The following is a 14,018-nucleotide window of genomic DNA, read 5'->3' as shown; positions in this document are numbered from 1 at the left end:
TATTGTTATAAGATCCAAATATCTCCCCAGTTCACCTAAATATATTGAGCCCTTTTTTTAAAGAGAGGCAGAAAACCTTACTGAGTGTATAATCTAAGGGTTATTTTGCTGTCTCCTCAAAGGCCCGCTGCCTCAAGCAAGTCTTTGAAAGGAGCTTCCATCTCAGTCTGACCCTCTGAGTTCAGAAGTGAAGATCACCACAGTCCACCCTCCACCACCAACTTAAAACCTAGGGCAAAACTGAAGTTAGAGAACTTCCAATCAAAATGTTGTCTTCACAAACGAAATATTCAAACAAATCACTAAGAGAAAACATTTGCTACCCACATGATAGCAAAAGGGCTTACATTCCTAATATACAACGAATTCCTACAAATTGATAGGCAAAATACAACGTAATAGAAAACTGGGCAAAATTTGAATAGATATTTCTCACGGAAGAAACAAAAATAGCTGCGAACTTATTTAAAACCGTATGTAGCTTCATTATTTATCAGGCAAATACCTATTAAAACAATAAGTTACTATTTTTTCACCTATCAGATCAGCAAAATTTTTGAGAATTCATAATATCAACTGTCAGTATATGGGAGAAAGAATGCTTTCCTGTACGGTTGGAGAGGATAGTTGGTATTTTTTTTTTCCTTTTTTTTTTTTAAATTTTATTTTATTTTTAAACTTTACAATATTGTATTAGTTTTGCCAAATATCGAAATGAATCCGCCACAGGTATACCTGTGTTCCCCATCCCGAACCCTCCTCCCTCCTCCCTCCCCATACCCTCCCTCTGGGTCGTTCCAGTGCACCAGCCCCAAGCATCCAGTATCGTGCATTGAACCTGGACTGGTGACTCGTTTCATACATGATATTATACATGTTTCAATGCCATTCTCCCAAATCTCCCCACCCTCTCCCTCTCCCACAGAGTCCATAAGACTGATCTATATATCAGTGTCTCTTTTGCTGTCTCGTACACAGGGTTATTGTTACCATCTTTCTAAATTCCATATCATCGCAGCACTGTTTATAATAGCCAGGACATGGAAGCAACCTAGATGCCCATCAGCAGATGAATGGATAAGAAAGCTATGGTACATATACACAATGGAGTATTACTCAGCCATTAAAAAGAATACATTTGAATCAGTTCTAATGAGGTGGATGAAACTGGAACCTATTATACAAAGAAATAAGCCAGAAAGAAAAACACCAATATAGTATACTAACGCATATATATGGAATTTAGAAAGACGGTAACAATAACCCTGTGTACAAGACAGCAAAAGAGACACTGATGTATAGATCAGTCTTATAGTTGGTATATTTTTAAATAGATGATTGTAGGTTTCTAATTCCTATAGTAATTGTATTCCATTGAATACATTTAAAAGATGTTTTAATTTTAAAATGTCAATATTTCTAATAAAATTTTATTCTTTGCAGCTACTCAGAGTTATAATGAAACTTTTATATGTCTCTAAAATGGAGGTATGGGAATCTCTGGTGGCTCAGTGGTAAAGAATCCACCAGCTATACAAGCAATGTAGGTTCGATCCCTGGGTCGGGTAGATCCTCTGGAAACAGAGGAAACGACAACCTGCTCCCGTTTTCTTGCCTGGGAAATCCTATGGATAGAGGAGCCTGGCAGGCTACAGTCTATGGGGTCACCAAGAGTTGGACATGACTTAGCAACTAAGCCACCACCACCAGCAAAATGGAGGTACATGGATTTTGAACATTATTTTGGCAAAAATGGTTGAAGACCATAGGCATATTCTTCCTGTCTCTTTCCTGGTTTCTGAAATGGTCATCCTGTTACTACTAAAACTGATTTCTACCTTCTGAGATCCAATGGACATTCAGACATCACCTCACTTGGTTTCTCTTCAGTGTTTGATACACGTCCTCCCTTTGGAAACAGGCTCGACTTTACATCAACTCTCTTTTATTTATATATAGGATGTTTGGTTTTGCTTGAGTATGTGGAGGGTGGAGACTTCAAAGAGAAATTATTTCTGGAAATTTTATTAGAATTTCTATTGTACTTTCTTAAAGTTTCAGCAGGTTTGCTCCTAAACCAAGGGAAGGCTGTCTTCCCAGCTTGCAGATCTCCTTGATCCCATCTTTAATCAGCTTGCAGAGGAGACGAGTTTCTTCAACGCCCTAGACTGAGGCAAGCTTAGGCCAAGCTATCAACACACACCCCTCTGCCTCCTCACCAAACGCAGTGAAAGCACCTGAGCCCTTCTGCCTGCATTTCTCAGTGATGCTTGGTGTTTAAGGACACATTCATTTTACCTGGGCCTGGAGCAGCCTCTTGTGCTGTTGCCCAACAGTGGCAAGAATACTGGAGCAGGTAGCCATTTCCTTCTTCAGGGAATCTTCCTGACCCAGGGATCTAACCCAAGTCTCCAGCATCGGCAGGTGGATTCTTCACCACTGCGCCACCTGGGAAGCCCATTATCAGAGGTATTATTGAGAGGCAGGTCTGTGTTGGTACCCTAGGAACAGAGAATATGAGTAAATGAGCTCTGCTTCAGCACCGACTGAAGCAGTTGGGTTGGTCCATAGAAGCCTGAAGGATCTGGAAAGGCCTTTATTAGGGGCTTACAAGTGTCAGTCCAGCCTCCAAGATCCTCTCCCAAACACCACATCACAAGAAGATACTTAGAATAGTCCCAACTTCCCAGTTTCTTGCCATGGAAACTTCCATTCTTTCTCTCAGAGCATTTCCCCGTTACGTTTTTTTTATGTTTGAAGGGGAGTTACTTGCCCAAACTTAGATCTATGACTGGTAGTTGTGATGCTCTCCTCTGAGGACCTTTGAGTGGCTTTACCCTCAAGTTCCTAGGCCCAGCCCAAACTTTGTCAGACTCATCAGAATATCAGCTGCCCCTTGCAATTGTAGGGGGAGGTGATACTCCTTCCCTTGTCACTGAGACTCAGCATACAACTGGGCACAAACACCAGGGTGTCCCACTCTTTGCCTCTCACAGTAAGAGTCTGGTTTTTCTCCCCAAATAATAAGCCTGCCCTAAAGCAAACAATCCAACAATTGTAATAAGTGGGAGTAGCCTGGGTTTGCGGGGATGGGGAGTGCAAACTGTAGCAATCCAAAATGAAAGCTGAAGAAAACATGTCTTCTGCTTTTGCTTTTTTATTTGCTTTATTGTTTTTACTGTACAAGAATTTTAAATTTCATATTTATCTATTTAAATTGCTTATTTATTTATTACATTTAATTTGATCAAGTATACACCTCTTTTCTTTTTTGATTTCTGGGTTTCCTGCTTTTTTTAGGAATCCCTCTTTTACCCTGAAGTTACACAACTATTCTAACTTTCCTTCTGATGCCTGTGTATCACCTTTCTTTAACCTATGTGGAATTTTTTTACAGAGTATAATACAGGCCCAATTTTATTTCCTTCTAAATGGATAGCCAGTAATGCCAACACCATTTGTTTCCCTTGAATAGGAAAAAAAAAAAAAAAAAAAAATCAGGCCTACTTCTGTACTATTATGATCAATTCAATCATCTATTTGGCTATTCCTAGGACCACAATAATATTGTTTATTTTGAATTTGTTTTTTTAAAACATATCATTTTGATTCAGCAGTTTCAAAGTAAGTTAGTACCTGGTAAGGCAAGTTTTACCCTCCCATGTTTTATACACACTCACACACACAGAGTTTTAAAAGCTATTCTTGGACTCTTGATTTTCCATATAAATTTTCAGTTATTTTAACTAACTTCTCTTAAAAAATAAAAAAGGAATTCCAATAATCTACATAAATTTTAGTAAGATTGCATTTTAATGACATCATCCTATAATCCTGAAATTTTAGATTCTGTTCTATAAACATTGGTAAAATTTTTCTTTGATTCTTGCACTTTTGTTAAATGTATTCTGAGTATTTTTTATAGCTTTGTCATTAAAGTAGAAATGGGATACAGTTTCCATTTCTACTTTTAAAATTATAGTTGGTTTACAAAGATGTGTCCATTTCCATTTTGAACTATTGTCTGTGTAGAAAATACTTTTTATTTTTTTATATCTACTTTACATTTAGCCACCCTCCTAAATTGTATTACAAATTCAAGTATTCTTTTTACTACACTCTTGAGTTTTCAAAGTGTAAAATTATATAACCCATAAATACAGATATTACTTCTTAAATGTTTACACCATTTCATTTTTTTCATCTTACTGCATTAGCTAAAACTTCCAAAGTAATGCTGAATAGTGGTGATAAAAAAAAGTATCTTGATTGTTTCTAATATACTGAATGTTCCCACATTTCACCGTGTAATATTAAATTTACTGTTGGTTTTAATAAACTGCCTTTATCATCTTTAATTTCTTTCTCATTTCACGAATTCACTTTGTTTTTATTCAGAACAACTACTGAATTTTATCAAATGACTTGCTGGCATAAATTTTCTTCTTTAAACCCTTCATATAAAGAATAACAATGCTTTGCTTATGTTGAACTAGCTTTGTCAGCTTGTATCTTCTCTCTTGATAAACTACTGAACCTGATTTGCTTATATTTAAGACGCAACTATATTCATATGTGAGATGTCTATATTTTTCTTGTACTATCTTACCAAGTTTTTGCCAAAGGGAAAGTGAAATCAAGAGGTGTTTTTTTTTTCCTGACACATCAAAAGCTGTACATAATTAATGTATACAACTTAATGAGTTTGGAGATAAGTATATACCTATGAAACCACAACACAATCTATGCCATAAACTTACCCATTACTTCCAAAAGTTTCTTCCTGCCTTATTATTTTTGTGATAAGAACAATTAACATAAAATTTACTCTTAGCAAATTTTAAAGTAAACAGTACAGCTCTCTTAACCATAGGCACTATGCTGAACAGTAGATCTCTAAGGCTTACTAGTCTTTTATAACTGAAAATGTGTCTTTTAATGGAGACTTTTCTAAATGCTTCTTGTTGTTAAGATGGAGAATAGAAAATGTTTAAGTGCTAATAAAAAGAATCCAAGAGAGAAGCTGAAGATAAAGGACAGAAAGGACAATTGATAATATGACACTTCAGAGAAGATGAAACAGATCCACAGAATGAATAAATGGGTTAGAAAAGGGACATCTGAATTTTGATCCCATGGAAAGGATTTAGATCACTTAGATTTAGAAGTTTAGTGGCTGGAAGTTAAAGAAGTTCCAAGTAATGACTTCTACATTCTCTACTGTAACACTACTTATGTTCAAAGATATCCCCATTTATCTATGGATTTATCCATAGCTAGACAGTGTATTAAAAAGCAAAGACATCACTTTGCTGACAAAGGTCCATATAGTCAAAGCTATGGTTTTTCCAGTATGGATGTGAGAGCTGGACCATAAAGAAGGCTAAGTGCTGAAAAATTGATGCCTTTGAATTGTGGTGCTAGAGAAGACTCTTGAAAGTCCCTTGGACAGCAAGGAGATTAAACCAGTCAATCCTAAAGGAAATCAATGTTGAATATTCACTGGAAGGACTGATGCTGAAGCTGAAGCTCCAATACTTTAGCTACCTGATTCAAAGAGCCGACTCATTGGAAAAGACCCTGATGCTGGGAAAGACTGAAGGCAGGAGGAGAAGGGGGTGACAGAGGATGAGAGGGTTGGATGGCATCACTGACTCAATGGACATGAATCTGAGCAAACTTAGGAGACAGTGAAGGACAGGGAAGCCAGGCCATGCTGCAGTCCACGGGGTTCCAGAGTTGGACACGACTTAGCGAGTGAACAACAAGAATAGATAGCTATCTCAAAGAGCAAATGTTGCCAGTAATTGAGATATGTCTGCATATTATACCTATTTTTCACAAAATTCTACAAGGACTTGTAAACAAAAATTTCACTTCCCACTTTCAGCACTCAATCACCCAAGCAAACAAAATCTATGAAGCCTTAAAACAAAATCAGACATAAAATGTTGCTGTCATTAGTAGAAATTAAGCAGAAATTTTATTTCCAAGTTCTTCAAAGATTAAAACAAACACAAATAAAGTATTCTTTTAAGTGTCCCAAATTAAATCAAAGGCACATCATCAAAATAATACACCTGTGACATTAAAAATTCATTTAGGTTGTCATATTTCCACATTACTTTTAAAAAATCATTTGCAATGCTCTGTAGATCACATTTAAATATGAAATAATTTAGTATTTTTTTTTTTAAGTAAAACCACCCCTATTAAGTAGAGGAACTTAAGATGAAGATCAAATCTGCTTCATACACAGGATGGGGCAGTCTCATACAGAAAACAACATTCATCTTTTCAAACAAGGTTGCTAAGAAACAGATCCCATGCTTAGTCTTGAAAATAAAACAATCTCCTCATTTAGAAAAATCAAGACATCATTTGATTAACAAAGCCCATTCTTCCCCCAATTTTATACTTGCCTGTCTTCATTTAGAAATTATAAATTCATGAGAAAAGAACAAATTTTGTTATGGTATAAAGATCTTAGTTGGGAACAGCAAATTACAAATATTCAATTTTTTAACAAAGAACACTGTTTTCCTTCCCAAAATGTAAACATCTAGTAAATAAAACATACATAACATTCCAGGCATAGAAACGCTAGTAATTCACTTAATGAAAGAAGTGTATTTTGGTATATTTGGCGGTAAGGTTTTTGTTTAAGTATAAAGCACTTCAACAAAGAATCAGGCCATTATTATTTAAAATCTCCACCTTCACCCAGTTTCCTTATTGAGTAGAAACATCAATTTCTGTAGAATGTTGGCTAAAGGACCAGGTCACAGGAACGGTCCTGTGAAATATCTAGAAGTCACGTGGTTAGAGAAGTGTTTTCTTGAAATTTGGAGGCAGGCATTCATCAGTTTGTGCTTGAAAGCATTCTTCAGCCAACTTCTTCTCTACTGTAAAGAAAATTTGGTAGGTTTTCACTTAGTAAGATTTATACATAAAATTAACTAGTCATTATTTCATAGGTCAGTTTAGGGTTCTCAAAGTAGAAAGTAATAGGTTAATATCAGAAAATCCAAACCACACCATTGAATGAGTAACACCCATGAAAGTGCTTTGTAAAAAGACAAATGCTATGCCAACATAAGACTATTATTTTAATATCATAAATGTAGACATTTTCCATTAAAAGATACAATAGCACCTAATAGTATTATTACTTCCTTCTTGTTAACGTGAATAATTTCCTTTTCAAGTATATGAAAAAAGACCTAAGAGGATTACTTCCTGTATAAACACCCCTTGTGTATGTGTGTGTGCTCACTCAGTTGTATCTGACTCTTTGCGAGTCCATGGACTGTAGCCTGCCAGGCTCCTCTGTCTGTTCATGGAATTTTCCAGGCAAGAATACTGGAGCGATTGCCATTTCCTACTCCAGGGGGTCTTCCCAGATCAGGGATCGAAACTGCATCTCCTGCATTGACAGACGGATTCTTTACCACTGCGCCACCTGGAGAACCCATAAACACTCCTGAGAATATGTAACTTGAAATATACTGGCCCCAAAAGACTAATAATTTATGCCCTGACCTCTTAAAAAAAAAAAAGTGAAAATATGAATTAAGACCCCATATAACACATTAGAACCCAGGAAATGTAGGCTACCCTTTAAAGAGGTGTTTTCATTTCAAGAATACATTTTTAAGGCTCTTTTAATCCTACTTACACTTTCCCCAGTTACTACATTTGTTCCTCCATTAATACACAGAAATACATTCTGAAAGCCTCTAGGAAAGAAATCACAGCTGGTGGCAGGAACGAGTCTCCTCTGCAGAGTGCTTAGTCCCAAGAGTAACCAGTCAGTTGACAGCACCAAGCAACATCACAACTCCAGGATGGTGTAAGGACAGAGAAGATGGTATTAAGGACAAGAAATTACTGTTGGCCAAGTCAGCTCAAAAGCTCAAGTACATAAGGATATTATCATCTGGTGAGTTAGTACAAGGGGATTGAGGCTCTCCTAATTAGATGTATTTCACAAGCCAGCAGATTAGAGTCACCCTTCAGGTAAAGTTGTGCATTTTGCTGAGATTTATTTTAATTTCCTCAAGAACAGTAGAAATGTAAGAAGCCCCAGGATAATCCCATGGCCCCAAGATGGCCTGGGGTATCATTACTCACCAGTCTTCAGAGTAAAGCACAGGACCTGGGCTCCCGAAAGGGATTGCTTCCAGCTGGAACGCCCACCAGCAAGGCATCCTTGCAGGCATTCTGCATGCAGTATTGCTGAAGCTCCGCGGCCGCCTGAGAGACCTGGAACAAAGGGACATGAGCTCCTGACATGCTGCTCACAGCCAGATCCATCCAGCAGTCACTTGAAACTCTGAAAAATGATCATACAACCTGATAAAGGTCACACTTTCTACAACCTCCAAGAGTCTCTTTTTGCTGCAAGTTCTAATAACTGAACTCCAAAAAGGGAAAGTTACAACTTCTACGAACTCTGATTTAGGGCCTTTTTGTTTTAGTGGCTTATTCGACCAAGGAAAGAGAAAACATATTTTTCACCCATATAGAATCCTGGTTTTGAGACAAAGTGTAAAGAAGTAGCTTATACTAATGTGCCCTTTACAAATTTTCACTTATAAACCATGCATTGATATATCCAGATTTGCCATGTGAACAGACTGTTTTAATATTTACAAGGCTTGGTGGAGCCTTATCCAGTCTGCTCAAAGCAAGTGATGAGGTTCCTCCATCATGCTTTTGAAGCAGAATAGCTTACTGGTCAAGAGTGCAGCCTCTGGGCACATTACTTCTCATCTGGGAAATGTATTTGTAATAGTGCCTACCTCAGTGAGTTGATGTAATAATTAAATGAGTTAATGCACATAAAGCACTTTCCAATGAGTCAGCGCTTTGTATCAGGTGGCCAAAATAATGGAATTTCAGTATCAATCCTTCCAATGAATATTCAGGGTAGATTTCCTTTAGGACTGACTGGTTTGATTTCCTTGCTGTCCAAGGGACTCTCATAAGTTATTAATTCAAAAGAAATCTGGAACCAATTATGCTCATGCTAATTATGTCTCCTTCAGAGGGAACAGGGGAACTCCACACATGATGGGTAGAAAGAGACTATCTCCTAGGACCCCCAGGAAAGTGGGACTAACTAGACGCTAGCCTAAATAATATGGTCAAAAAGTTAAGGTGGAAGATATGCAGAGAAAAATAGGAGAAGAATTAAGTGGTCAATATTTCTCTTGCACTTTCAAGGGGCAGAGACTCTGGCCTGGGAGAGTGTAAGCCCAACCCTTAGAAGTTGTATCCTCTCAATGGAAGTGGGCTAAACCCCACTGAAATCATATTCCTTTCCTTGGTTGGAGCCCAGGCTGACCAATCAACTTCTGAGAGACTTCTCCAAAGCAAGTAAGGGTCCTTGTAACGATAGTGAGCATTCCAATCAATGGAAAGGGGTGCCTTCCATCAAATGCTTTGAAACCAGTATTCTGCTTTATTTACCAGTTAGCAAGTCTGCAAAAGAGAAGACATCTCTGGATGTGCTGAGAACATCCGTCTGTCACTGAGCCCTGAAATGAGGCAGACCAGAGACCCTGGATGGCTGTGACTCCCTAAGGTGCTGCCTGAGAAAAATCCTGCCAAGCACCCTAAACCATACTCCCATGAGGACACCCCACAAAGAAGCTGCGTGACTTTGAGCAAGTCACTTGACTTCTCCTGGCCTTAGTTTCATCACCTGTAACTATTTTTAAAATGCAGATAAGAATACCTCCCCCTGCTACTTCCCAGGATAGGCAGACATCCGGCTTATGGTTTTTCTTTCCATCTCAGGCCCCAACATCATCCTCAACATTTCCAGCAATCCTAATTTCCATTTCCTGAGCTCTTCTCCTCAAACAACCTCCTCAACACCAACAGTTATAGCCAACACTGCTCCGCGTCTGAAATTGCACACTCCAACATCCTACCTTCTGATCACAATCTCTCCTGCTGCTTCCTGCCTTCTCACTACACCTGCTCTTTGACCTCAAGGGGAACATCTCTTCCTTTTTCATCTGGCCCATCACAGGGAGGCTGGCTCTGTTCCTTCTCGGTTCAGCCTCCTTCTAGCCAGACCCTCGGACTCCTTGCTCCCTACTCCCATTTCTATCTTTCTGGCAAATCTCCCCTGCTAACTCACTACTTGGATCAACCACCATTCACCACAGATGCCTGGGTGGCCAAAATGCTGCTAGAGACAAAAGAAGAAAAAGAAGAAGGAAAATAAGACAATCAGTCTCACAGTAGCTAGGTCTTCGGAATCGCAAGGTGTCTCCGAATGTGTCTGCTGGGGGTTCTTTGGCAATCCCCACAGCGCTCTCTCCCCCATCCTCAGCTCTTGTGACTCCATTAGTTCCCCTTTTTTCTGCCCTAAAAGAAAACTCGGCCTCCTATTCCACAAAGACATTTGTCATCATACAAGTTCTTAGGTCTCTATCTGGAAATATATATGTTTACACATATCTTTCTTCCTTTCTTATCTCAGAAGGTGCCCCCTCCAATCCCAGGCACCCTCAGACTCCCTGTCTCTACCTCCAGTTCTCCTCCCTTTGTTTCTCCCCCTTGACCTAGAAATACAGTGTTCCTTCCTCTCAACCTCAAAATACAGCTTTTCATTTCCTAAATTAAAAAAAAAAAAGTTTCTTCTTTAAAACCAGATTTTTTTTTTTTCAAAAAGTGTCTGCCTATCCTATTTTAATTTATATTTGGCTTCTACAACTATGTCACTGAAGCCTCCTTTGTATTCCACAACTCTCTCTTTACCTTGTATATAATCTTCACATCACTTTCTGAAATTATTTTATTTATTGGTTAATATGTTTATTATTTACCTTCCCCCAAGGAATCACCGTATTTTCAGTGCACAGAATAGGGCGTGGTCCAGAGTAAAGGCACTATCCGGTCCACAAGTATCACAGTAGTGTTCATTCATTCACACACACATTCTACAAATAATGCTATATGCTAGTTGGTAAACACAATTACACACCAGAGGCTTTTTATCAAGTGACTAAACACTAAACAAAGGCCCCAGTTTTTGATAACCTCTCCTTCGGCGCTCCAGTATCCCGGCTTTCTCTCGCTTCTCTTCTCACAGCCATCTCTTTCAGCGGGTCCCTGGCTTCCACGCTCCGGTAACTTCAGTTTTCACTCCCCTGCGGTCTTTCAGCTTTGTTCTCTGAGCTTCGGCCAAAGCAGTCAAACACCTCCCGGGCATCTCTTCAAAGTCCACGTAGCCGAAACTGAACGCACCATCTCTCGCCCCTACCGTAGCGAATGGCCACGCCATCCATCCCGTTACCAGGCCGGAAAGCCGGGCAATGCCCTCCTCCCCTCGCATCCTATCAACCCATCACCGAGGCCCGTCCATTCAGTCGCCTCCGCAGCTCAGGACCCCCTTCTCCCGCACCCGCCGAGTTCGGGGAGGGGAGGCCACCAGAGAGTCGCCTCCATTCCTGGGGTCCTCGCCTCTGCCCCGCACCCCGAGTCATTGTCCGCATCACTGAAACTTGACCGCCCCGGGGCGCTCGGTCCCGGACAGCGCTCGCGGAGACAGGAGCTTCTCCCCGGAGCCCCCAGACCAGGCCTCCCTCTCGGGTCCCCGCGCCGCCGCCTCTCCCGGGCGCTGGAGTCCGGCCCCGGCCTTGCGCGGACTCCCACCCACAGAGGCCGGGCCGCGCGAGCCAGGCCGGGCGCCGTCCTGAGGGCCGCCCACCGCGTCAGGCTCCCCGGCCAGCGCCGGGGTCGGCTCCGCAACCCTCCGCCCGGGAGCGGCCTGCTCCTCTCAGGCCCGCGGACGGCGGCACGGGGCGGGACGGGGCGGGAGCGGGCGGTCTCCGCGCCCGAGGCCAGGCGCCAGCCTCACCTTGATCCTCTCCACGCCGGCCTCCAGCTTGAGCTGCTCCACCAGGCGCTGCAAGGCGCTCACGCTGGCCCCGGAAGACATGGCGGCGGCCTGGGCTACGAGAGAACCGGCGGGCGGCCGGCAGGGAGACGCGAGGCCGGGAGGCGCGGCACCGCCCCGGGGCGGGGAAGCTGCTGTGCCCGCCCTGCCGCCCGCCCCCGGCGCCCGGCCTCGCCACGCGGCCGCTCTCAGAGATGACAGAACCACGGGTACGCGACACCTCGGGGTCCCGAGTTGACTGACACCTAACCCTCCTTCTAAGCCGAGGGGGTACCTGCGTCCCCACCTGTTTCCCAGAGCCGCGCAGCGGGGCCCACACAGGGGCTCCCACTTCCACGTCGATGCCTAGGGCTTCCTTCTAGGAGGAGCAGGAGTGGGCGTGGGGCGTGGGGGATGAAGAAGGCGAGGACGCGTTCCTGGAGAGTCGGAACCGGGACTGTGCGTGGCTGTATCGAGGTGTGCAGTGAGTGGGAGAAACAAGGGCCCCGGTGTGAAGGCTTCTAAGCCTCAGAAGGTGTCATCCTCGGGAGATGAGGGTCGGTGGATGGGATTCGATGGAACGGAAACAAGATTCGATTTTTATTTTTTGGCCAAGGCCACTTCATATGTGGGATCCTAGTCTCCCCACTAGGAATTGAACCTGCACCCCCTACATTGGAAGCGTGGAGTCTTAATCACTGGATCCCCAGGGAAGTCCTCGAAACAGGTTTCTACAATACCCTTTAGCTGTTTTTGACGGGAATCCAACCAGTTGACTTGGTAGGGTCAGTAGGGTAAGTAGTATAAAATCCAAGACCCTGACTTCTTTGCGGAACACACAGTTCAGCTGGCCTCATTCCCATCTCCTCCTTTAACTGTAACCATTGTTTCTGTTGTACTGCATTTTCCTGTTTTATAGTAATTAGTTTTACAAAACCAGCATCATTACTTACATGTAAAATGTTTTGTTGATTTTTTTCACTTAGCATTATGAATATTTCCTTATTATTCTTGTGTGCCATTGTATTTGTCAGAAGCCACTTAAACAGGAATCCAAAAAGATAGTATGCTAGTTTGAGTAACTGAAAAGCTCAGGCACTTTAAATGGGTTGAATTGCCCAAACAATAGCTGTAAGGCTCTCATTCTCCCATCTCTTCACTCTTTTTCTGACTGTTGGCCTTGTTTTCTTCAATGGTAAATAGACTCCCTGTAGTGCTGTGAAGAAAGTTCCATGCTTTCATTGTCCCAGCCTAGGAAACCCAAGGGCAATAAAGCATCTTTTCTAATTGCTCCAGCAAAAATCCCCATAATGGATCTCACTGACCTTTTTGAGTCATGGGTCCACCCCAGAACCAGTCACTATTTGAAGGCAAGGGTTGTGTGGTATTGGAATGCTCAGATTAGCTGCACCTGGCCAAGAGCAGGATGTGGGGTGGGGTCAGCCCCACCTCTAATGGGTGCTGTGGGGTACCACCCAACTTCCCATTTAAGACTAAGGCACTGGTTCCCCCATCTGCTGGGAGTAGTAGCAGCTGACGCCTCTCAGCTGAGTCACTCTGGAAACTGCCCTTAACCAGAGTCACTGCTCCCCTTGTTAGCTCTCATCCAATGACTGATGTGGGATGTAAAAGATCTGAACTCCAGCCCCCTCAGCTGGAGTTAGCAGTCGAGGCTGCAGCTTCCCTCGTGGCTCAGATGGTAAAGAGTCTGCCTGCAATATGGAAGACCCAGGTTCTATCCCTAGGTCGGAAAGATCCCCTGGAAAAGGAAATGGCAACCCACTCCAGTATTCTTGCATGGGGAATTCCATGAACAGAGGATCCTGGCCGGCTACAGTCCATGGAATCACAGAGAATTGGACACGACTGAGCAGCTGACACTTTCACTTTCTTTCACCTGAAGGATGAGTCCAGGCTCCTGGTTGGGGTCATCCGAGGCCTTAATGACAGCTGCTTCACAGTTCAGCTCTTCTCTCTGCTTAATTTCCAGTCCCTGGACCGCCCCCCACTCCCCTTGCCCCGCCACAGCTGTTGATTTTGACAATCCCCAGCAAAGTTTCCCTGGAGAAGGCAATAGCACCCCACTCCAGTACTCTTGCCTGGAAAATCCCATGGACGGAGG

The 14,018-nt window shown here is 42.3% G+C and overlaps 1 protein-coding gene across 2 annotated transcripts; it reads right to left on the bottom strand.

Moving 5' to 3' along the window:
- Positions 1–5,955: 5,955 nt before the first annotated feature.
- On the bottom strand, positions 5,956–12,041 carry GNG10 (G protein subunit gamma 10). Of its 2 annotated transcripts, XR_009738212.1 has the most exons (4): positions 11,879–12,023; positions 8,134–8,265; positions 7,277–7,462; positions 5,956–6,905 (listed from the first exon to the last, which is right to left on the bottom strand). XR_009738212.1 is itself a non-coding variant. In XM_061426485.1 (3 exons), exons 1-2 carry the CDS (start codon positions 11,957–11,959, stop codon positions 8,140–8,142), a joined length of 207 nt encoding a protein of 68 aa, XP_061282469.1. In that variant the 5' UTR covers positions 11,960–12,041; the 3' UTR covers positions 5,956–6,905; positions 8,134–8,139. The 2 variants fall into 2 exon arrangements, 1 of the variants encoding a protein (XP_061282469.1); XM_061426485.1 differs by lacking the exon at positions 7,277–7,462 and having other exon boundaries at positions 11,879–12,041.
- Positions 12,042–14,018: the final 1,977 nt, after the last annotated feature.

The sequence above is a fragment of the Bos javanicus genome, chromosome 8, assembly GCF_032452875.1.
Source record: "Bos javanicus breed banteng chromosome 8, ARS-OSU_banteng_1.0, whole genome shotgun sequence".
Lineage (NCBI taxonomy): Eukaryota > Metazoa > Chordata > Mammalia > Artiodactyla > Bovidae > Bos > Bos javanicus.
Note: the sequence above shows the minus strand (reverse complement) of the source record. Positions and strands in the feature narration are given on the sequence as shown.